The following is a 25219-nucleotide window of genomic DNA, read 5'->3' on the forward strand; positions in this document are numbered from 1 at the left end:
AAGTGTGACCTTGACCTTTGATACAGACTTTGGTCTTGTGTTTAACATGTCACCTCATCATAGTAAACATTCATGGCAAGATTTTTTGAATATCACATACTGCATGGTCTAGATACAGCTCCGACAGGGTTCATTTCAACCGTTGACCTCTGAGATAAAGGCCTGGGTCGTGTGCTCGACAGGTCGCTTCATCATGGGTGAGTGTCCATGGAAAGTTGTTTTTTTAAATCCTATAATTCATGGTCAGGATAAAGTTCAGTCCAACAGATGCGCGCACTGATGCACATACACGGAATTGCCATTGTGCAGCTATGAGCGGGCTTGACTTTACTGAGAAGAGGGATAGACATGATTTTTCAAAATGTTCCTATAAACATTCCTGCACAGTGGAGACTTAACCTGTGTTACATTTACACGCAAACCATACGTCGATGTATCAAGAGGGCGTAAAATATCAGCGAGTCACAACATGTTTTGGATTATATATCTATTTTATCACCTTTAATGGATTATTTTCTCATAATTATTTTCTCATGATTCAAAAATGAATGCTGTTTCCAGGTACATCTATGTAAATTGTCTTGCATAGTCAATTAACTTTATACTGTTAACAATTGCAAGAGGCCAATTGAAATATGACCGGCATTTCATGATTTGCATGAGCCAGGACACAATACAGTATTATGTGAGATTAGAATGAGATGTACTAAGCATAAATTTTGCACCAGTATAAAAACATATTAAATTCTTTGCGATGTACAACAAGTTGAACATGTGACCAACGTTTTATGAATCCTTAATTAAACATTAGGTGGACAATGGGGGAACAACAATGAGAATTCCTATCTGCCCTACCACAGTGTCGCATAATCAAGAAGACTTAAAATATACAGATAGCTCTACCTCTTACATGAGCAGTCATACATTAACGTATTAAAAACACATATTAAACACTAGACAACATTTTAAAAAGAAGATTCACTGTTCATATTGCCAACACTCATGTGTGCAAGTGTTAATGCATAATATACTTAAAGTGTCAAATTTATGTAAATGATAAAATAATTTGCAAAAATAAGTTTTATAACCATTAAAATGCATACCAAATTCTCACAAGTAAAAATGCTGTTAATCTAAATGCATGGGAACAAGTGAAGGTTCTTGATTATTCTTTTGTAAATAGTTACATAAATACGAATGGTCAACTAGATGCGGCGTTTTGCTGTTGAATACAGCTCTGATATGGGACAATAACTGTCACACACAACTTGACCAACCCAGCGAGAATCAGGTGATAACAATAGCACATCATTGTTTTTATGAAATAACACTGATTCTTATGAGCTATTTAAATATGATCTACCATTCATGTTGATCTGAAGGCATATTCTTAATGAGACCTTGAATTTTGCCGAGAATAATCTCATTGTTACTGACACAGTTGTCCGGTCCATATGGTGGCTGGATAACAAGTGCTTCTGCTACAGAGAGGTTCTCCCCCTGTGGTCCACTGACCTCTACAGGCAAACGATTCTTCAACAACCACATCCTGACCACTGTCTGTTGATTGCGTATCTCTTCTTCTGTCATCTTACTGGCTGCTATAGGCCTGAACAGTCTGTCCAGTCTTTGTTTATACATCTCAGAATCCTCAATGAGAACTGAGACAGCTTTCACACAATGGCCCACTACAATATTCACTTTCACATCTTCGCCATCAAAGTTAACTAACACAAATGTCTCGGACACAGGATCCACAGTGTAGACCAAACCCACATGCTCCACACCATCATCTGTGACAAGGCTCACCTGCAACACGTCAATTAGTATTCAAGTTGATAAAGACACAAGAAAGGTTATAAAAGTTATCTGGCCATCTTTAAATAATCTGAAATGTTGTCAAAGGAAAATCTGTGTTATTTACAACTTACAAAACAAAAAATGAACATTAATGTCAACAATTTGTTATGGTTTTGAAGACTGCCCTTATTTTATAAACAGAGAACAAAACAGTAACATCGTTTTAATGATGCACTCTGTACTTATATATATATCCTTTCTAGCATGTACATACATGCCATATCCTTGTCGGAGGAAAAAATTCCCAATACTTTCGATCCATCCACCAGTCCCCCAAGGGACATTTTTTTATTTACGCAAATTTTATCACAGGGTTGAATTTTATGTTTCATGTTTACAGTTATAATGCCCATCATGATATTATGATGTGTAAAAATTAAACTTTAATATTTATTGACAAAGTTTCCACCAAATTGTAATCAATACTTGCCTTCTTGTACACAAACTGCATCCATTCTTCTGGATCTTTGGTGAATATGGGGTGAAGGTCCTCTGCTTCATTCATAGTTTCACTCCCCACACACAAAATAAAATGTCACAAAATGTTTTATGGGCAGGAAGGATATTCCTTAACACTTAGTCAATGCACAGAGTTCTTTTATGTCACAATTTTGCTGTCTGGTGTTTTACCTGCAAGCAATAACATTGAAATGGATTTCAGTTTCAATAAATAAATGTTGTCTCAGCAATGTTAAGATACAAAATGTTTAATACACTATTACAAAAGTTACTGATTAAAATCTATCAAACTTTTGAATAAAAGATTTATGGCATGATTATGACTCTTTTTAAAAACAGAAAAAGTTGACAAATTATTAAAAATAGTTAAATGGTTTCAAAAAGGTCAGGTTGCTGCAGAAAAAAGGACAGGATGCTAAGGGAGAAAAGGGCACATTGCGCTGCATTGTGAAGAATTGAACATGAACTTGACAGAAAAGAAATATTTGACAGTCTCAAGCAATTCAGTCTAGGAAGGCAGAATTGGTCTCCACATTAAAGGGAAGAAGAGTGCGAACAAAAACTGGAAAGGGTACAGCACTTTTCCATAACTCATTTATAAGCTAAAACCCTGAGTTAAATAACACTTCATCTAAAGTAGTTTACAAGCCTCACTGCATCGCATTATCCTGCTCTTGGAAGGGCTGTAGGGATTTGTATCGCTGAATAAGCTCTGTTTTCTGGGTCAGCTGTTTCTGGAGGATGTCAATCTGTCGCAGCTGATCTGATCGACTGTGCTGGATGCCAGGCATGCGCTCCACACACTCTCGCGCTCTCAACAACTGGTTCCGGAAGTCCTGGATCTTCTGATTCACATCACGGGAATCCCTCTCTATACTGGTTAAACATACAGTAAACACTCTGAGATTAAGCATGAAGCAAAAATAGCATGCAATGTTTAAAGTAAGAATACTCTAAGTTCTGTCAGAAAATTTTCCAAGCAATAAGAGGATGCTTTCAAATTAAGCAGTTGTAATATGTTTATTTGAATTTAAATATTGATTATATGTGCTTTTCTTTCTATTATTCTGTTATTTTCCCTTAAGTGTTGAATATTTTTCCAGTATTTCCCACTTTTGTAAAAGAATAGGAAAAGAGGAAATTCTGGGAATAACCAATGCAGTGGATTTTTCCTGACCAACATTTGTACACAGGCCTAAGTTTGACCTCATTCCCAATGCTCAAACTTTTTATCTGAAAGTAAAAATAAAATTCAAAAGATTGTCTTGATTTTTGACATTTTTTTAAAAATCATGATTCTAAATATATACATATGTTTCGAGCAAACCCATTGTTGTGGTTTTGCAGTTTAACAAGGGATTGGACTGGACTAAATGGGTTTTGATTGGTTTGAGCCTGCACCTTAACCATCTCTGTGGGCAAGTGATTAAGGCTTCAGCCTACATAGCTTGAGGTAGTGGGTTTGATCCCCAGCTGCATCAAACTGAAAGATCTTACTAGTTGGAACAAGTAGCTACCTTGCTGCCCTTTAAGCTAGTCCAAATAATTGTACGTTTACGGATTTTGTACGTTTTTTGATATATATAGCAAATCCTTCACGTACAAATTGTTTAGTATCAAAAGTGGGTAGTTATTACGATCGGGATTCCGGGTTAAAGGATTTAACATCTAAAAAATATCATAAAAACAATAAATATTACCAGATTATGTTATTTTATATCAGTTCCATACATAAAAATGTCATATCCTACGAATAAATATGAGTTTGACGTTTTTTTTTTCATTTCTTGCTGTCAAAACATAGGGATATATACATGAAAGGCACCTGCAAGGCTTCAGGGCACAATTTTAAAAAATCGGAACATTTCGGCCATGGCCGAGTTGTTACGATTGTATTTACGAGGTCTATCTCGAAGCTTGTCGGAGGTGGCCGAGTTATTACGATTGGGTCGAGTTGTTCCGCTTGGCATAATTGTTGTCTGTGTTAGTCAACTTTCGTTTTATTGGAAAGGTAAATAATGTGTTATAATGCATTAAATGCCTGTTTTGTGCAAAATAACTTCTCACTTACATGGTAAAATATGAATATAAACCTTTATGATCAATTCAAACCATACAATACTACACCTAATACAATTTCAATATTTTTCAAAACAACCCCGTTTTTTGCACATTACCGTTTAGACGTTAGGGATTGGAAGAATTCTGTATAACATGTCTATAATATTAGACTACCCTTTTAGCATTTAAGGGGATGGAAATTGGTGTATTCAATAAATGTTTAACCCAAGAAAGTTGTACCTTGAGTATCAGTGCTTAACACCGAGTAAGTAAAAGAACCAATTGGCCTCTTTATAAAAATCTATGCTTTATTTAGGGTGCATAGAATTACCGGAATCTCCCTAACTACCAAAATCCACCGGAATCTACCGGAATCCCCTGAGAAATAACTTAAATTTAAAACTTAATATTGTATTAGTTTATATAAGTGTTTGGAGGTGTTTTAATTATTTACTACCCATTATATATCATTATGAGCGTATGTACGTACATACTATCTGAAAGGGTACGGGGATTCCGGTAGTTTTCATGTCAGTATACAATGACTATAATGAGTATAAGTCTGTATTTAAGGAATATGGATAAGGATTCCGGTAGTTTACCGCTGATTATGTTATTACCAAGCTACCGGAATCCCCTGTGAATTAGTAAAATAACTAAATTTCAATACTATTTCAAGTATTTTAATGCTTGAATATAGAATGAAGTAAGAGTTTTAATCTAAACGTGACAAGGATTCCGGTAGTTTACCGCTGATTATGTTTTGACCAGGCTACCGGAATCCCCTGTGAATTACTAAAATAACTGAATTTCAATACTATTTCAAGTATGTTAATGCTTGAATATAGAATGAAGTAAGAGTTTTAATCTAAAAGTGACAAGGATTCCGGTTGTTTACCGCTGATTATGTTATGACCAAACTACCGGAATCCCCTGTGAATTACTAAAATAACTGAATTTCAATACTATTTCAAGTATGTTAATGCTTGAATATAGAATGAAGTAAGAGTTTTAATCTAAAAGTGACAAGGATTCCGGTAGTTTACCGCTGATTATGTTTTGACCAGGCTATCGGAATCCCCTGTGAATTACTAAAATAACTGAATTTCAATACTATTTCAAGTATGTTAATGCTTGAATATAGAATGAAGTAAGAGTTTTAATTTAAAAGTGACAAGGATTCCGGTAGTTTACCGCTAATTATTATTTCTCAGGGGATTCCGGTAGCTTGGTCAAATCATTATAATCGGCAATCCGACCTGCAAACTACCGGAATCCTTGTCACTTTCTGTATATGGAAATATGATTATAAAGGTGTACCTCGTAGAACAACACATATATTAAAGCTTAAAAATACCCTAAACAACATTTACGTATAGTTTAATTAGATTTGGGTACCAAAAACATTTCAGTAAAGTTTAATTATTATTTCTCAGGGGATTCCGGTAGCTTGGTCAAATCGTTATAATCGGCAATCCGACCTGCAAACTACCGGAATCCTTGTCACTTTCTGTATATGGAAATATGATTATAAAGGTGTACCTCGTAGAACATTACATATATTAAAGCTTAAAAATACCCCAAACAACATTTACGTATAGTTTAAATTAGATTTTGGTACCAAAAACATTTCAGTAAAGTTTAATTATTATTTCTCAGGGGATTCCGGTAGCTTGGTCAAATCGTTATAATTGGCAATCCGACCTGCAAACTACCGGAACCCTTGTCACTTTCTGTATATGGAAATATGATTATAAAGGTATACCTCTTAGTACATAACATATATTAAAGATTAAAAACACCCCAAACAACATTTAAGTATAGTTTAATTATTATTTCTCAGGGGATTCCGGTAGCTTGGTCAAATCATTATAATCGGCAATCCGACCTGCAAAGTACCGGAATCCTTGTCACTTTCTGTATATGGAAATATGATTATAAAGGTATACCTCTTAGTACATAACATATATTAAAGCTTAAAAACACCCCAAACAACAATTAAGTATAGTTTATTTATTATTTCTCAGGGGATTCCGGTAGCTTGGTCAAATCATTATAATCGGCAATCCGACCTGCAAACTACCGGAATCCTTGTCACTTTCTGTATATGGAAATATGATTATAAAGGTATACCTCTTAGTACATTACATATATTAAAGCTTAAAAACATCCCCAAACAACATTTAGGTATAATTTAATCAGATTATGGTAGATTCCGGTGGATTCCGGTAATAAGGGGATTCCGGTAATTCTATGGACCGCTTTATTTATCCCACAACTGCCTCTCCCACACAACGCTGTCCCTCCAGCAAAAACAAAAGACCCCGTTGTCAATGTGCGTTTGCACTTTCACAGCTTATCCTTTCAGTTTCAACCAACCATTTCAGTAACAGACACAAACATGAGCTGGCTTAAGACTAGCTTAAAGGTATAAAAAAAGGCGTCCAAACTGTCAAAGTAAATAATTAAAAAAAAAACGCGAAAACGTATAACAACTCAAATTATCACTATTCTTAAAGATTTGATGCAAAACATCCTCAGTAAAAAGAAAAATGATAGACCTTTTTATAGTGTCCGTTATGTACGGGAGAAAATTGAGTTCGTTCTCAGCAACATTTGCCATAATCAATCAAATTCACAACAAAAAACTTCGATCCGCCATCAAATCAATAGTCAAAACGTCTGTTGCACAAGCGGTCATTAATGACATTACCAAATGTTACAGACGCAAGTCAGTTACATCCCTTTAATATATAACGAAAAACTGACTTTCTTATGATTCTCAAAACTATGGGAACAATGGTTAGTTGTATCTTTTTAGAATGACCACTGGCAGTATGGGAAACATGGCTTATCATGCATGTGAGGTAGACACACTACTGTACAGCCCGGCAAAATAATACGCGGGTCTCATTGCTAGTGAAATTTCCTGTGTTTTTGTTAAATTTTGGCAATTTGATGTATTACAACTCAACGTTATTGGTAATTAATCAAATATTCTTATATGGCAACCCTCTTCATGTTTTATAATTGATATACTTCCGAAAACAAATTAATTAATGAAGCGGAAATATACATGTTTAGTTGTGTACTCGCAATTAAAAGCAGTATCATGTGAGGCCGAGCTGAAACAATTTATAAAGTAACTTGTATTTGAAACCCACACTTTCTATTCGCTCTTAAAAACACTATGTCTAAACATTTCCGACCGGCTGCAAACCAGGCGCATCGGAAGGCACTGCGCATTGGGGAAGAAGGGGTGGGTGCGGTAGGGGTATCCCCTCCCGCCTCAATTTGGCACTTTGTTGGCGGAGGTTTAAAGAGATTTAAATCTCATTTAAGTACATTTATAAATGACACTAATAAGAAACGTCATCTTGAATGCATTTAATAAGTATATGTGTACTTATATAAAAAGAGATCAATATGAATAGCACATAATAAACATATAATTATTACAATTCAATATGAATAGCACTTAAACACTTCATGGTGCCTACAAGGTATTCATTCGCTGATACAAAGCCATTAGCAACAGCGGCTTGGTCTTAATCGCCAGTGGTCTTTCTATGCACGTTCATAATCATGAGATGGTTGTCTTGACCGTCCAATCGTTGCCTTCAGGTATGTATTCATGAAACGTGGCGCCGAGAAAGATCGCTCGCTGGTCGCGTTTGTTGCAGGCAAGAATCAGTGGCAACATTGTCACTACATGGCTGGTTTGTCTTTTTCTCAAATATGGACAAGATAGAAGAGTCCACATATACGTGAAGCCGAAGGAGCTGCCGGAAATTGCATATTATAGGGAAAAGGAAATGCCAAAGATAGTTTCCGTATTATTATGCTAAACAATGGTTTTGCGATAAAACAAGAAAAACACCCCGTTTCCATTAGTCTTATTTAACTTAAAAGTCTTTAAACCTCTACGTTATGAATTTCAAACCATCTGGCATGAAATGACCTCTACTCTGGGTTCTTAATTTCAAACGAACTTTTGGGAAATTTAGCGTTATTATGTTGAATTGGCACTTCCATATTTTACTTACACGATTCAGTACACGGCGATTGACAGGAAGTATACACTGGTAACTTGTGGATCTATACACGAACACATGCGACGTTTGCCAGGAAGTATTCACAGGTAACTTGTGCATTTATACATGATCTTTACACGATTGTACACGGCGATTGACAGGAAGAATACACTGGTAACTTGTGGATCGATACACGACTGCACACGACGTTTGACAGGAAGTATTCACAGGTAACTTGTGCATTAATACACGATTGCAGATGATGTTTGCCAGGAAGTATACACTGGTTACTGGTACATCTATACACGCTTGTCAGGACGTTTGATAGGACGTCTTCATGGATAACATTATGTCCGACATCAATATTCATGCTTACTTTACACAGCCTTTGTGAATATGATAAGACAAATGTGATAAGAGTTTTTACCTAGATATTAAAAATACTTCAGACGGAAAATCAGCAAGAAACGAACTAAGAGATGTAATCATTATTTAAAAATGTATGTGACATAACACGTATTACAGTAGGAACATAAGCCATGTGTTTGAGACAGTCTCTGTTAAAGATGCCACGAAAAATGATAACATGTGAAGGTGAACCGTGTTAATTTCATGCCGTTTGATACGTGTGACCTTGACCTACTTGCTAAGAAAATGATAAGCCGGGCCAAATTGTATATATCACAAACGCAATATAGAAATATCATACAAACAAGCTACGTCTTTTATTATTTATTTTTAGCAATTTGTATGAGCTTTGTACGCGCTTTGTATGAGGTATTTGTAATATTCAACGAACGACACCGCCGGCGCCTGGCAGTCTAAATTTCCGCCCATTGTAACCCTCTGAAAACCTTCTAACCGCAAAAAAGTTTCCAATTAGCACAACATCTATCAAACACAATATTCATTTTTAGTGAATAACCATTGGCACGATTGGTTTATCTGGATTCCGTTTCTTTTAACTGAGCAAAATGAGGTTATTCTAACTGGTGGCCAGACCGCCATCCACGGGGAGGTTGATGCCTGTAACCATGGAAGCCCCGTCACCCAGCAGGTACACGATGGCGTCAACAATATCAGAAACCTCTGGAAAATATAAACACCATATATAAGGTATATGACCCCAAAATAGGTTGTTTATAGATGCCTGGCCCCAATTTATCGAAACGGCTTCCTAAGGTTGATAGCTTCAATTAGTAGCTTATTTCAATAAGCCAAAATACATACTTGAATTCAATTTTGCTGATTGAAAACCGGTTTATTGCGCTTATCAAAGAGATATTACTATTGAAATTTAAAATATCTTAAAGAAGTAAATTCAACACGATTTATAGAAAAGGGGGAGGGGGGGCTGTTTTAAGGGTTTTGAGAGCAAAAAAACACATTATTTACCTAAACTTATCCAACATAGGAGTTCTTTTGTCCTTTAAAGATAGCAAAATATGTCGCGTACGTCCGATTACAGTCGAAATAAATGTAAATATTAAAAATATTGTACGATGTACTTTCAGTCATTGTTTTCAATGTAAGTAGCTAGTAAGTAATAATCTATGGGTTCACCAAGGTCACATTTACATGAGCAGCTATCAGACAACTAGATGTTTTGTGGGTTGCATACAAACTACATGCGTACAGCTACAATGCCACGTCTTTTGCAAGTTTGTAAGAACGTTTCCATTCGTGAAATGTAATAACAATCCTTGTTTCACGTTAAGGCTGGATAACTTTATGGAACCTTAATTTGTTAGCGTGCTGTCGACCGTCAATCAAACCTCATAGGTGTAAGCCTGATACAAGGTAGTCGTATATAATTTTATAAACTCATATTAGACTTAAGTATAACAATAGCCAAACACCGACTTTATAAACTGGTATTACAGCAGACCTTTTCACAATTAGCTGACTTGTATGGGTTCAAAACTCTAGGGCTCTGTTATTATACTAACCCAGGAATCTGCCCATAGGTATTCGAGCCAGCATCGGGTCGGCCTTGACTGGATCGCTCCAAGCTATCTTTCCCAACTCCGTTAGTGCGACGGTTGGATTAACGGAATTGACTCGAATCTGAGAATAAAACGTTTGTGTAGCAAAAAATGTTTAAATAGATGCAATATAAATATTATTCTATTTGTTAAGCGTTTTCATCAATACACACCTACCATCTTTACCCACCTTGTATTGGCCGAGTTCTAATGCCATGACATTGGTGAGTTTATCGACGGCAGCCTTGCTCGCGCAGTAGACAGCGTGGTCAAGAAGACCCCGATACGAGGCGGCGCTAGAAACATTCACAATGGCCCCTCCCGACTTCCGGTCAACCATCTGTCGACTAACCACCTGGAAATAGTCAGTTAAATGCGAGTTGGCAATCAGTATGCCTTTACACTGATATGGACACGTTTTTATCTAATTCAAACGCTTTTAAAAGCTTTCTTATTCTATCCCATAGAAGCAGTTTGACACACTTTCTTACCTGTGCAACGTTGAAGACGGCTTTGAAATTTATGTCCATAACTCTGAAGACAATATTAAAAAACGTATTAGTAAAATTGAAAAACGTGTACAATTGCCATGAATTGCTGGAAAATATGGATAACACAGTGAAATTTCATGCACAGAAAAAAATACTTTTAGTATGACAAATGGTGGACGGATTCGAGACATTAGTATAAGAGTTTACCTTTCTTACTTATTAAACAGCGTTGAAACAACAATTTTGATTAAAACGGGGTTCTTGCCTTGTTGTCGTCAAAATATCTACGACTTGGTAAACTAGTTAAAAAATATTGGTGGTACACCAATGTACATATTTACAGGTCCAGGTCTTCCTCTTTAACGTCGAGGAACTTGTCGAGGCGGTTGGTCCCGGCGTTGTTGACAAGCATATCCACGTTTGGTATGGCTGCTACAGCCGTCCGTGCTGCGGCCCAATCAGCTAGGTCCACCGCAACCGTCTCTATGGACGGAACCTGAGCAAATCATTTCTCATGTCTTATATGCTAATATTCTCATCGTAATAAAATGGTAAAACATGCATAAACTACGATTTGCCTTAAGTTATAAACTAAAAAGAACATGTAGTAACAGAGGTCTGTCACCTATGAACTCCCGGGTTCGATCCCCGCTCATGGTGAACACTCGGGATCTCAAAAAATGGAGACTTAAGTACTGGCTACTTTCTATAAAACGGACACTATTGGGTGATACTGGTATTTATTATCATGAATCGAGCTGGAGCAATACACATATATAAGGACAGTATGTTAAGTCTTAAACTTAAAAAACTATAAATGAACAGAAAATTAGAATAGTAAGGACCTCTGTCTTGAGCGAGTCGAGGTCGGCTTGTGTTCGGCTGATCGCCACCACATGCGCACCCAGGGCCGCCAGACGCTTGGCAACATCCCGACCGATACCTTAAATGCAGAATATAAAAGGCATACGTAGTTGCATAATTTTATATTAACAGAACCAATAACTGATTCGTCTTCATATTTTGTTAACTGATCGTCAAACGTCATCAAAAGTTTTATATAAACTTCCTGACGTATTCTCATAAGTGGTGATTATTATTCAAACATGTGAAAGAAAGTGTAAGTAATGCTATTGAAAAATAATATAGTCTAGGTTTGGATTATTAATAATCTGTTCAAATGAGTTTCTGTCAGCTGGTGTACGGTGAACATGTTTGTTCATAAAAGTTAGCAAAATAACTCCATTTCAACAAGTTGAAAAAACAAAACGTCAAATGGCGACATGTCAAGCCCGTTAAAAGAGCTCTTCCATGCATTTGCAACACAGAACAGCATGGAGTTGAACAATGAGCAAATACTTATTATTGCTTTTGAAAGCTATAGTCTGGAAAATGTTCAAGCCGGACTGACGGACAGACACACTGGTGCACATATTTGGAACCTACGATACACTGCCGCATAATGGTGAGCCTATAGCATGTTTGTTTTGAAAATATTTTGAAAATCTTATAATGCATGGTCAAAATACAGCCCAAACAAGGATCATTTCAACCATTGACCTCTAAGCTTGACCTTGACCTTTGAGATACAGACCTGGATCTTGTGCACGACACGCCTCCTTATCACGGAGAACCTTAATGTCAAGTTTTTTTTGAAAATCCTAAAATGCATGGTCAAGATACAGCCCGGACAAGGACACAGGGGACAGAAGCACACTATATGTTGTCCTAGCCTTTACATACTACTAGAATACACACAGTTTACAGTATATAGAGGCTGGGAAGGCTAGGAAAGCATAAAAATACTATTGCTTCTGTCTGATGTGGAGTGAACTTAATACATTTCGTAATAACGAACATTCACTTTTTGTTGTACCATTCAGTCATTTAATAAAAGTGAAATACATTTTCTTATTGAACCTACTATCAAATGTACGTACTAACCTAACCCTATACTTCACAGTGATATGGCATCCAATTTTAACGTCAGAGCTCGCCATAAGGCATAATTAATACCGTTTCGTGTACTTCTTTTAAAACCAAACAATCTTTAAAAAATGCATATGTATGTATATATGTATCCGCGCTATGGCATCGCCTTAAACAATTCCCAGACTTCAGTACCATAACTCACAATGGATGAAATAAGCTTATCAAACAAGTCAAACTTTAATATGTTAAACAGAAATATCTGTAAATTTATGCAAACCTTTTTCACCTTAAAAAATGCCCTTAAAGCTTCACCTGCAATTGTATTTTGGGCATCTGAACATGAGCCTCCGGGAGTAAAAACAGTTCCCAGATAGTTATACATGTACCAGTTAACAATCGAAACTGCAATACAATTGTAATAACCACCACTTGTCACTCAGACAGCACCCTCGACTAGTCTGCCGCTTTTAAGTTTCAGTTATAGTGAAACATGCATGGATCATAATTTCTTAGCCGAATAACAAACGGCCAGCATAGTAAAAATAGTTATCTTACTTGATAAATTAAAAGTACGATGGATAGTTGAGAACCCTAGCGTGTATAAAATTTAAATGCAATAAACCATGTAATGGCTGAGGTATTGACTTATGTGTGCTCACAAGCACAACTTTAACCAGAACTTCTTAGTCGAATTATGAAGGGGCAAAAATGCATTATATGCAAGATAGTCATCTTACTTGATCGTTAACAGTTTCAATGTAATACATCAAGTAGTTGGTGAGATATTCAACTATATATACTTACATGCAAAAAATAACCAGAATTTCTAAGTCGATTAATAAAGGGTGAATTCATATATTGTATTCAACATAGAGCTACATTACTTGATAAAATAGTTGGTTGGATGGTAAGGAGCCCTAGTATAAAGTTTCAATGCAATACAAAAATAGTTGCTGGGATATTGACTTATGCACGCTTACATGCAAATCTTTAAACCGATATTCTCTGTCGAATAATAAAGCACGATAAATAATATCATATCAAAAAAATACGTGATTACTTAAGTCGGTTGTTTAACATCTGTCTAAAGTTTCATTGCAATACATACATTATTTGCTGAGACGTTGACTTGAATGTGGTTACATGCAAATCCTTAACCAGAGTTTTCATATCAATTGAAAATGGCCGTAATTATATACAAAATACAGTTATCTAACTTGGTTATTTATGTATGTTTGATTGTTATGATAAAGTCTCAAAGTAATATATCACATAGTTGCTGATATATTAATCTATATGTGCTTACATGCATTACCTTAACCCGAATTTCTTTGTCGAATAATAAAGGGCAATTGTATGCAATTAATTCAAAAATGTATTATTTAACTTCATTAATTAAGTAGATTGGATATTTTGGAATGCATATCTAAAGTTTCAATGCTAGAACATGATGCACTTGTTGAGATTATGCCTTAAATGTGTTTCTTAAACGTATTTACATGCAAAACTTTAACCAAGGTGTGACGCCGACACCGACGTTAGGGTGAGTAGAATAGCTCTCCATATTCTTCGAATAGTCGAGCTAAAAATAATACTCGCCAGTGTAACGGTCCGCTGTAGGCGGCGGATGTGCGTTCATAGTATAACATTCCGTTATAGACTGAAGTACCTTCAATTGAGAATTTACTGTTTATAAAGATCAGCGGACCCCTTCAGGGTCGAGCATTGCCATCGCACGTTACACTAGTATACGACCTAAACCCAACCTGTGCTTCAATTTATACAGAGTAACCTCCCCCCCCCCTCCCGGTCCGGGGAATAGCTTGAACTTTGACTTTTGGTCCAGCCAATCCCCGCTAGAATCTCCGCCCTGCGGAAACAAACTACTGGTAAAATCCCCGCCAAATGGTTACTCGGGCCCACCCCCGCTATTTTTGGTGCGAAAACAAAACCAACCCATCCACTCGGCACTGCGGGGCCACCTAGAAGGTAAAAAACCCGGCCCATTTCCCCCGCTATCCCCGGTATACCCTCGGACCTACATGTAGGAGCCGTGGTTAAAATTGACTGGTGCAATACATAGGGGCGCGACGAATGACGTACGGAGGTTACACATGACTAATAATTTTGTCACACTAACTTTGATTTCCGTGCTGAAATGTTCATGTCAATATAAAAAAAATAAGCGACTAAAGGTTAGTGACCAAAAGTTCTTGAGGGATTACCTGTCACGGTACCGATACCTACACATATGGGTGAGGAGGTGTGTAAGCGGTTCCGGTAGCTCAGTAGGTAGAGCACTCGCCCTGATAGCGAGGGGTCCCGGGTTCGAGCCTCTGGGGCCTCATTTTCTTCGGTTTATAAATCCTGAAAATTCTTTGGAAGGCTACGTGCACACGCCTCTGGATTCTGTTTAATCATTTAATCATTAATGTGTTATAAATATTTCGAGAACGGAACGTTTTTCCCTAGTCTATATAAACAAACAGCAGCTTCAGAATCTTTGAAGATTGTTATTTTGTCGACTCTTCGGGAACATGACGAATGTCCAATTAAAAAAAAAAAAAAAACTTATTTCCCGAGCGTTAAAAATACCGTAGTTTGACAGTATATTTGGACTATTGGACAGTTTGACCGTACTTCGATAACGTGCGCCCGATCTAACAATGACAACTAGATCTGCACACAAGATAATATTTTTAAAGTTTAATTGTTCACAAACCTTTTCCAGCGCCTGTCACGACAGCATTTTTGCCTTTAAAGTTAATTTCCATGATATTTTTTGACAGCTGTAAAAGTTCAAAATCTAGTATGTTAAAGAATTGGCTCCCTTTACAGCTCTTTGATTGATGGAATAGTTTTCTAAAGTCGTTTTTGATTAGTTGATCGGATTCTTCCGACCAATCACCGATACCTTTACTCAACTAGTTCGGGTTCCGTCGAGTAGGGACAGGTTGTATCAACAAAAGCAAATTACACGTTTAAAATGATTTTTTTGACAGATTAAAGCAATGCTTAGGCAGCTACTATACGGAAAGCACGCAGGTAAGTCAAGGCGAAGATGTTCACTTCGATAATTGTAGCACCATTAATATGCGTTCCTATTTATTGCTGTTTATGTTTCCCTGTTAACAACACAAGTCACAACTCTTCTTAGACTTGGTCACAAAATAGCAAGTTTTAGGTGAGCTTGGATTCAATTTCACAAACAGTTATGAATTATTTTTAAAAACAATACCACAGACCTGGATTGGCAACTGCCCGATAGCGGTGAAACAATAAGAAATAATAATTTACCCACAATCCTTAGTGCGCGCTCGGCAAATATCGGAAAATTCCACCAAATCTCCGATCGGTGATTAATGGCGGTCTTCGGTTATTTCCGCCAGCCCTGCTGCTAATCATTTTTAACACCGATCAACATGTCGCATGTAATAAAGTTTTAGTTTGTCGTTATTATATTTTTTCTAATTATCGAAGTATTAATCAGGACCTAATATGTTCCTGATTAAATATATATTTAATTTTAATTAATGTTTTCATGCATGTATATATTCGGCCGATGTCGGACGTCTCGAAAACGACCACACGTTAAGATCTCGGAATGAAATCGCGCTGCACACGTGAGTTTGAGCTAATCGCATTAACACAGATGAGAGTTGCCAATCCATGGTTTATAGGTCCGTGACAATACTAAAAATGAATTATTTTCAAATGGTACAAGTCGGCCTGCTTTTGGAGTTTGGAATGCAGATTTTGGTTTTGTGTTGTTCACACCTAATTAACCAGATATCTTGAGTTGTTAAAGGGTTCAAAGTAAGCGCTGAAACACCTTTGCAAAGTTTGGTAACTCGGGTATTAATGATGATTTTAAATTCATTTAAACTAATCATTGCCCTATAACATTTAAAGTTTCTCTCTCTTAGTCTTGCTAAGACCAACAATCAGAACATTTCTCATATCTGTAAATATTCTGTGTAGGTTTGATGTCACATAGGATTAATGGTGACATACTGGTAGAGAAGCAGTTTCCGACGAAAAGCAGTTTCCGACAAATTGTTTTTTTTGCGTACTTTCTTTAGATGTTCATAAAGAAGGTACTGTAATTCAACTATATATGGTAACTAGGCAATCAAAAGTTGAAATTCATACCGAGACACGTAAGTAACTTTCAATATTATTTAATGTTTAATGTGTATTTTTCATTTTGTACACAAACTTGTACGTGGTGGATCGGCACGCGCAGCGTATTGCGCATGCATGTTAATTTGCATATCTATGAATAACTACAAGGTTTTCCTAAATTGACTTATACACGGCCTCTAAACGCCAGCTCCACCACTTTACGGTGGTGCAAAGAAAAAGAGCTGTCGACACTTCCGTGGTGGAGCTGTGCCCTATGTTTACATGAAAAACTGTGAGTATAATTGTTTGTTTATTATAGTGTCACCCCTCTTAGTTAAGGGCCAGCCCGTTGGGCTTATGAGACACCTACATTCGTGAACATCTTTACCCCGATTCCTATCCCAAATACCAGGCGCCTGGCAGGAAGGCAATCGGTACCCCTCGATTTAACTAGCTGCTGGGTCGGCAACTGGCCATGTCAGAACAAGCCCCGTGTGACCTCCCGCTCCGTAGGCGGATGCCTTAACCACTAAGCCACGGAGACGGTTATATTTCGGTACCACATTCTCTGATTTTCGAAATATGTCCGTTAAATGAAATTATCAAATAAAATATAAATTATACTCACAGTTTTTCATGTAAACATACGGCACAGCTCCACATCGGAAGTGTCGACAGCTCTTTTTCTTTGCACCACCGTAAAGTGGTGGAGCTGGCGTTTAGAGGCCGTGTTATACAAGCGATGATCATAAGTTTCTATCAGAAATGAATAAAAAAATCATTGATATTCAGTGTCTGCCTCATTTCGAGTATGAATTGAATGTCATAAATTTAATGGTTTAAATTTTTCGTAAATGCTGAAAAAAATAAAATAATTCTCTTATTACAGCCTTATATTTAGTATATTTGATAAACAGATGATAAAAACACACAATAGGCACCTTAAATCTGCCCCGCATTCGATTTGTTGGAAACTGCTTCTCATCACAAGCTAATCAGAACAGTGTTAAGTACCCTCTTTGCGCCCCTATTAAATACACTATATGTGACATCACACATGTGAAAAATATATCGACAATAGCAGCTTGATCTGTAGTTATCTAAAATGTGAATAATTTTAGAAGGTATTTAAACACATATAGATCATTCAATAAAAACGTATAAAAACTGTCGGAAACTGCTTCTCAACCAGTAAAGATAAACATATTGCCATAAATTTTGGCTATTATTAAAAATAATGAAATTGATTATAAAAACATTAAAACTAATTATGAAAATTATAATGGTATAAAAGGACAAAGCCAAAATTGTAACTGTGCCAAATTTACTCAGATTCCACGTATAATGCTCCCAGAAAGTATAAAACAAATCCAGATTGAAAATAAACAGCCTCGTGGTAAAATTAAGACATAGTTCTAATTAAAAATATTGGAATGTAAGGTTTCAAGTGTAAAAAAATTCAATTGTATATTTTAAAAGAAAAATACTTAATCTTTTATATTGAAAGGTTTTAGTCACTTTTTAAATGATTATAATTCTGTTAATTACATGTACATTCAATTTTCTTTCAGCTAAAGATGGCAAATTGAGAGGTAAAAGACAAGATCTCCATCAGTCTCTCCTGTTCCTGTTTCGTCTGGCATACAACTTCAAATTTACTATATTCTTTTCCTCTTTCATCACAGTGTTAAAATTCAACACAAGAGTCAATATTGTCACATGAAAACAATGAACAGCTTCTGTGAAATAAAGGATTAATTATGAAATCCTATGAAGACTTTAGTGGAATTTTATCGAGAATACTTTTGTTTTTCTTTAAATTTGCATGGAATGTTCACGATAGTTTGCCATATCTGATATCTGCTGCTTTAATGCTGTTTAATGTCCGTCTCAGGATTCAAATTCAGATAAACTTTATATAAAGAAAAGGCTTGTGTTAGAGATATCCTTTCATCATGTAAGAACAAAGCCATTGGAAACGATATACAATTGCCAAGATAAGCCAAAAAATGCAGATCAAGATGCATTAAGACCAAACAGTTTGGATTTACCTTATCAGTGTTTCTCCGTCCATTTAATTATTTTTATGCAAGTATCAAAAGATGAGCAGGGGTCCGAGGGATTTACGTGATCTAATTTGTGTGTCTCGATTGACATTTCGAGAGAGTGATGAGGAGGTGATTAGTGATGATGACAGGTTTCATGGTGATTGGGATGAAATATCATTGGAAAGTTCTGGGTCTTGTGATAGCAGACAAGGCTCAACCCCTTCCACAACAGTAAAAGGGCATTCACCGGACTCTGGCTGTATAACAAATGGCAACTCCCCAGCTGATTCTACTGCTCAGAAAGATGCAGAGTTAAAACTAGATTTAACATTGTTGAGTAAGGTAAAAAAGAAATCCAAAAAGAAGAAAAAGAAAGTATTAGAGACAGATGCCCCAAGGTTTCCATTTCCTAAGCCAGCACCATTGCCGCCTCTAAGGTCGGGGTCTGTTGAGCATGATTCATCACCTACAGAAGTTTCATTCAGGCCTGCCCCACCCGCTTCTGACTGCAAATCTACACACTCTGCGGCCAGACATGTGGCAAGTAAACCATTCAAGACTCAGAGTCAGCTGTCAGCGCAGACACATTCAGTGGTTGCTGAAGCAACAGACCATGTTGATGAGGAATCAGAACCAGTGCGTGCAAAAACTCCTTTTCTTACCTATAGGGCTAAATCTAGCGATGCAGACTCTGGTAACTATGATGTAATGCTGAGCTATATGGATGCCACTGTGGTATCTGGTTGGTTAACAAAAGCTAACAACAGTGTGTCTGAGATTGCAGCATATATTGCAGCTGGTGATCATTTTGTGCAGTTTGCTCATTTCTGGTTGACTGACTTTGGGGATACAGAAAAAAGAGAAATATTTGAGCTTGAAATTGACATTCTTAAAGAAGAACTTGGTTTTGCTTTTGCTATTGGAAGAGAGGAAAGGAAAGTGTCACAGAGAGACATAAATAACCTAATTGGTGCTATATTCAGAGAATATCCTAAAAAACTGCTGAGTGGCAAGGGAGCTCATCTGTTTTTAGACTACCTGGATATCATCACTTCTGGTCGAACTCAGAAGTATAAACAGTTACTTTCTGATGTAAAATGCTCAACCAAAAACAAACAGTATGCCCAGTGGTTACTAGCAACCCGATCATATTCCTTAGTCAGCATGTGGTGTGCAATCATTAATTTTTACAGAAATCTCCTTGGTCGTCATGGCACAGTGCCAAGTAAGGTGCCAGATGCACCAAGCACTTTTAAGACAGTGTATGAGAAGCGTCTGTTCCAGGCCTTGAGGCACGGCTATCGGGACGTGATCCACTACCTTCACGTCGGAAAGTATGTGGACCTCACTCAAGTGGATTCGCATGAGCGCACACTCATCTTCACTGCGGTCATGCACAACCAGCCTCGAGTCCTGCAGTACCTTGTTAAGGTAAACACAGTGTTCCATTAGCAGAAACAAACTGAGATGAAGGTTTGATTTAGGCTCAGTGAAAATTGAAACCACGTGAGCTCAGTTTGTAGAATTGTTTTTTTTAAAAGAATCATTAATTTTAAATCTATGCATTCAAATCGGAATATTGACACATCATATTCTACTTGATTTACAGATACAAACAGATTGCTTTGAAATATTAATTATTGTCTCTAGGGATGATTGTTTTGTCCTTAAATGAGTTACATTGTAATATTTCAGAAGCCAACTAAATTATGTTTTAGTATCAAATTTTGTCTGCTGCTGCTGCAGACTACAAAGTGTTTTAAAGGTTGCTGTTTGATATCATGATTGATGCAACTTTCAATCAAATTTATAAATATGATTAATGATGTTCCTTAATGCATCAGCAGCTATTTTTACAAAACTTGTATGAGTTGTCCACAGGTTATCTTTCTGTCAGTTTACACATTTAAATAATTATTGGATAATTTTTGACCAATCAATAAACAATTTGGCACAGAACTTTGACAACACCAAGAATTAACCAGATTGATGTAACTGGATGCAGGAGTTCATAATGTGCCTGATTTTTAATTGTACTGCCATCTAAAGAGTTACTATTGAACAAATTAAATAATCAGTTCTATAATCAATTTTCTACCTTACAATATTCAGCTATTACTGATATAAATGCACTTATGTTCTCCTTGATCTATGCAGGCTACTCCATCTATAAATGTGAACCATGTATCCAACACGGGAAACACAGCTCTCCATGCTGCGGTGAATGCGGGCAGTGCCCAGCTTGTGTCTGCCTTACTCAAAGCCCCAGGGCTGAATGTTGACTGTGTGAACCTGCAGTGTGAGAATGCAGCACCCATCCATCTTGCCGTCATGCATGGTAAGACATCTATGTAACATGTATCTAGTATGTCCATCCATTCATCCTGCATGGTGAGACACTTATGTAACATGTATCTAGAATGCCGCGCCCATCCATCTTGCTGTCCTGCAAGGTGAGACATTTATGTTACATGTATCTAGAATGCTGCTACCATCCATCTAGCTGTCCTGCCTGGTTAGACACTCATGTTACATGTATCTAGAATGCCGCGCCCATCCATCTTGCTGTCCTGCAAGGTGAGACACTTATGTTACATGTATCTAGTATGCCCATCCATTCATCCTGCATGGTGAGACACTTATGTAACATGTATCTAGAATGCCGCGCCCATCCATCTTGCTGTCATGCAGGGTGAGACATTTATGTTACATGTATCTAGAATGCTGCTACCATCCATCTAGCTGTCCTGCCTGGTTAGACACTCATGTTACATGTATCTAGAATGCCGCGCCCATCCATCTTGCTGTCCTGCAAGGTGAGACACTTATGTCACATGTATCTTGAATGCTGTTATCATCAATCCTGCTGTCATACCTGTTGAGACATTTGTGTTACATGGATCTAGAATACTGCTACCATCAATCCAGCTGTCCTGCAAGGTGAGACACTTATGTTACATGTATCTAGAATGCTGCTACCATCAATCCTGCTGTTATGCATGGTGAGACACTTATATTACATGTATCTAGAATGCTGCTACCATCAATCCTGCTGTTATGCATGGTGAGACACTTATATTACATGTATCTAGAATGCTGCTACCATCAATCCTGCTGTTATGCATGGTGTGACACTTATGTTACATGTATCTAGAATGCTGCTACCATCAGTCCTGCTGTCCTGCATGGTGAGGCATTTATGTTACATGTATCTAGAATGCTGCTACCATCCATCTTGCTGTCCTGCTAGGTGAGACACTTATGTTACATGTATCTAGAATGCTGCTACCATCAATCCTGCTGTCCTGCAAGGTGAGACACTAATGTTACATGTATTTAGAATACTGCTACCATCAATCCTGCTGTTATGCATGGTGAGACACTTATGTTACATGTATCTAGAATGCTGCTACCATCAATCCTGCTGTTATGCATGGTGAGGCACTTATGTTACATGTATCTAGAATGCTGCTACCATCAATCCTGCTGTCATGCCTGGTAAGACACTTATATTACATGTATCTAGAATACTGCTACCATCAATCCTGTTGTCATGCCTGGTAAGACATTTATGTAACATGTATCTAGAGTGCTTCTACCATCAATCCTGCTGCCATGCCTGGTAAGACACTTATGTTACATGTATCTAGAATGCTGCTACCATCAATCCTGCTGTCATGCCTGGTAAGACACTTATGTTACATGTATCTAGAATACTGCCACCATCAATCCTGCTGTCATGCCTGGTAAGACACTTATGTTACATGTATCTAGAATACTGCTACCATCAATCTTGCTGTCATGCCTGGTAAGACACTTATGTTACATGTATCTAGAATACTGCTACCATCAATCCTGCTGTCATGCCTGGTAAGACACTTATGTTACATGTATCTAGAATACTGCTACCATCAATCCTGCTGTCATGCCTGGTAAGACACTTATGTTACATGTATCTAGAATGCTGCTACCATCAATCCAGCTGTCATGCCTGGTAAGACACTTATGTTACATGTATCTAGAATGCTGCTACCATCAATCCTGCTGTCATGCCTGGTAAGAGATTTATGTTACATGTATCTAGAATACTGCTACCATCAATCCTGCTGTTATGCATGGTGAGACACTTATGTTACATGTATCTAGAATCCTGTGACCAGCCATCTTGCTGTCCTGCAAGGTGAGACATTTGTGTTACATGGATCTAGAATACTGCTACCATCAATCCAGCTGTCCTGCAAGGTGCGACACTTATGTTACATGTATCTAGAATGCCACGCGCATTCATCTTGCTGTCCTGCAAGGTGAGACACTTATGTTACATGTATCTAGAATGCTGCTACCATCAATCCTGCTGTTATGCATGGTGTGACACTTATGTTACATGTATCTAGAATGCTGCTACCATCAATCTAGCTGTCCTGCATGGTGAGACATTTATGTTACATGTATCTAGAATGCTGCTACCATCAATCCTGCTGTTGTGCATGGTGAGACACTTATGTTACATGTGTCTAGAATGCTGCTACCATCAGTCCTGCTGTCATGCCTGGTAAGACATTTGTGTTACATGTATCTGGAATGCTGCGACCAGCCATCTACATGTCATTCATGGTCGGACACTTATGTTACATGTACCTAGAATGCTGCCACCAGCCATCTACATGTCATTCATGGTGGGACACTTATGTAACATGTATCTAGAATGCTGCGACCAGCCATCTACATGTCATTCATGGTGGGACACTTATGTTACATGTATCTAGAATACTGCTACCATCAGTCCTGCTGTCATGCCTGGTAAGACATTTGTGTTACATGTATCTGGAATGCTGCGACCAGCCATCTACATGTCATTCATGGTCGGACACTTATGTTACATGTACCTAGAATGCTGCGACCAGCCATCTACATGTCATTCATGGTGTGACACTTATGTTACATGTATCTAGAATGCTGCGACCAGCCATCTACATGTCATTCATGGTGGGACACTTATGTTACATGTATCTAGAATGCTGCGACCAGCCATCTACATGTCATTCATGGTGGGACACTTATGTTACATGTATCTAGAATGCTGCGACCAGCCATCTACATGTCATTCATGGTGGGACACTTATGTTACATGTATCTAGAATGCTGCGACCAGCCATCTACATGTCATTCATGGTCGGACACTTATGTTACATGTACCTAGAATGCTGCGACCAGCCATCTACATGTCATTCATGGTGGGACACTTATGTTACATGTATCTAGGATTTGGTTGTTACTTAAAATCTTAAATATGAACTGTGTTATATGATCCTTTGTTGGAAAAACTCCATTTGGAAAAAAGGGCAAAGTGATTTACTTTTTTGATTTTTCATTGAACACATTGAAAATCAAATAGTTCTTTGCTAAATTATAATTGCCTCAGATTTAAGTTTTTCTTTGGTTAGGTAACAGAGTTCATAAAATTTGAATGTTTTGGACAGAAAACTAGATTAAAGATGACTGGAAATAGACAAATGTTTTTGGAGACTATATAAAAGTAGGCAAGTTATTTCAATGGAAAGTTCTGTTTCTAGGAAATGCATTTTTCTCTCTGCAACAGTAATCCATTTTTATTTCCTCTTTAGAATATATTCATGCATAACTTAACAGCCCATGTTTTGTTATAGGTCATGCTGAGATAGTTGGTTTGTTGTTGAAGGCAGGAGTAGACACCAGCCTCAAAATGGGTGACCTCACACCATTGGACATCGCACGAGATTTCGAGCATGCTGAAATACTCGAACTACTAACTGAGCACATAAAGTGACAAGTGTATGATTTGCTTAATCATGGTGCCTCTCATTCTAGCTGTGATCTTTAAGTTATATTATACCGTGGTGCAGTTTAGTGAAAGGTTCTTTTTTCAAAAAATCAAGTTTGTCAATGTACCGTTATAACTAAAAATCCATAATTATGGAAAATATTTTCTACAATTGTGCGTTTTGAACTTCTTTGTTTTGTAAAAGTTCTTTTATGATTAGGACTTGATCTTACCTTCTTGCTTATTATGCGTACTACACTGTCAGGTTTAAATCTGCCAGGCAGTGCAGTGCTTTTTCAATATGTAACTGTATAAAAATGTGTTCATTGTAGTGTGCTTTGTAAGAGAATTATAATTTTCCATTCTCTATATTACATGTTTGTAATTGATAAGTTTTGTCGGTGATAAATTGTTGAGAATTGTT

At 37.2% G+C, this 25219-nt stretch overlaps 3 protein-coding genes across 4 annotated transcripts; 1 reads left to right on the forward strand and 2 right to left on the reverse strand.

Moving 5' to 3' along the window:
• Positions 1-478: 478 nt before the first annotated feature.
• Positions 479-3111, reverse strand: LOC128242708 (gem-associated protein 6-like). Of its 2 annotated transcripts, none has more exons than XM_052959971.1 (3): positions 2974-3111; positions 2291-2490; positions 479-1809 (listed from the first exon to the last, which is right to left on the reverse strand). In XM_052959971.1, the coding sequence occupies exons 2-3, from the start codon at positions 2363-2365 to the stop codon at positions 1360-1362; spliced, it is 525 nt and encodes a 174-aa protein (XP_052815931.1). In that variant the 5' UTR covers positions 2366-2490; positions 2974-3111; the 3' UTR covers positions 479-1359. The 2 variants fall into 2 exon arrangements, with proteins under 2 accessions (XP_052815931.1, XP_052815938.1); XM_052959978.1 differs by having other exon boundaries at positions 2965-3092.
• Positions 3112-9133: 6022 nt separating this feature from the next.
• Positions 9134-15639, reverse strand: LOC128220411 (L-xylulose reductase-like). Its single transcript, XM_052928794.1, has 7 exons — positions 15545-15639; positions 11736-11833; positions 11232-11386; positions 10891-10933; positions 10590-10754; positions 10364-10481; positions 9134-9503 (listed from the first exon to the last, which is right to left on the reverse strand). The coding sequence occupies exons 1-7, from the start codon at positions 15594-15596 to the stop codon at positions 9400-9402; spliced, it is 735 nt and encodes a 244-aa protein (XP_052784754.1). The 5' UTR covers positions 15597-15639; the 3' UTR covers positions 9134-9399.
• A 110-nt stretch (positions 15640-15749) lies between these two features.
• Positions 15750-25219, forward strand: LOC128225172 (uncharacterized). The gene is made up of 4 exons (XM_052935222.1): positions 15750-15867; positions 18519-20426; positions 21153-21333; positions 24662-25219. Exons 2-4 carry the CDS (start codon positions 19050-19052, stop codon positions 24799-24801), a joined length of 1698 nt encoding a protein of 565 aa, XP_052791182.1. The 5' UTR covers positions 15750-15867; positions 18519-19049; the 3' UTR covers positions 24802-25219.

Source organism: Mya arenaria, chromosome 2 (genome assembly GCF_026914265.1).
Source record: "Mya arenaria isolate MELC-2E11 chromosome 2, ASM2691426v1".
Taxonomy (NCBI): domain Eukaryota; kingdom Metazoa; phylum Mollusca; class Bivalvia; order Myida; family Myidae; genus Mya; species Mya arenaria.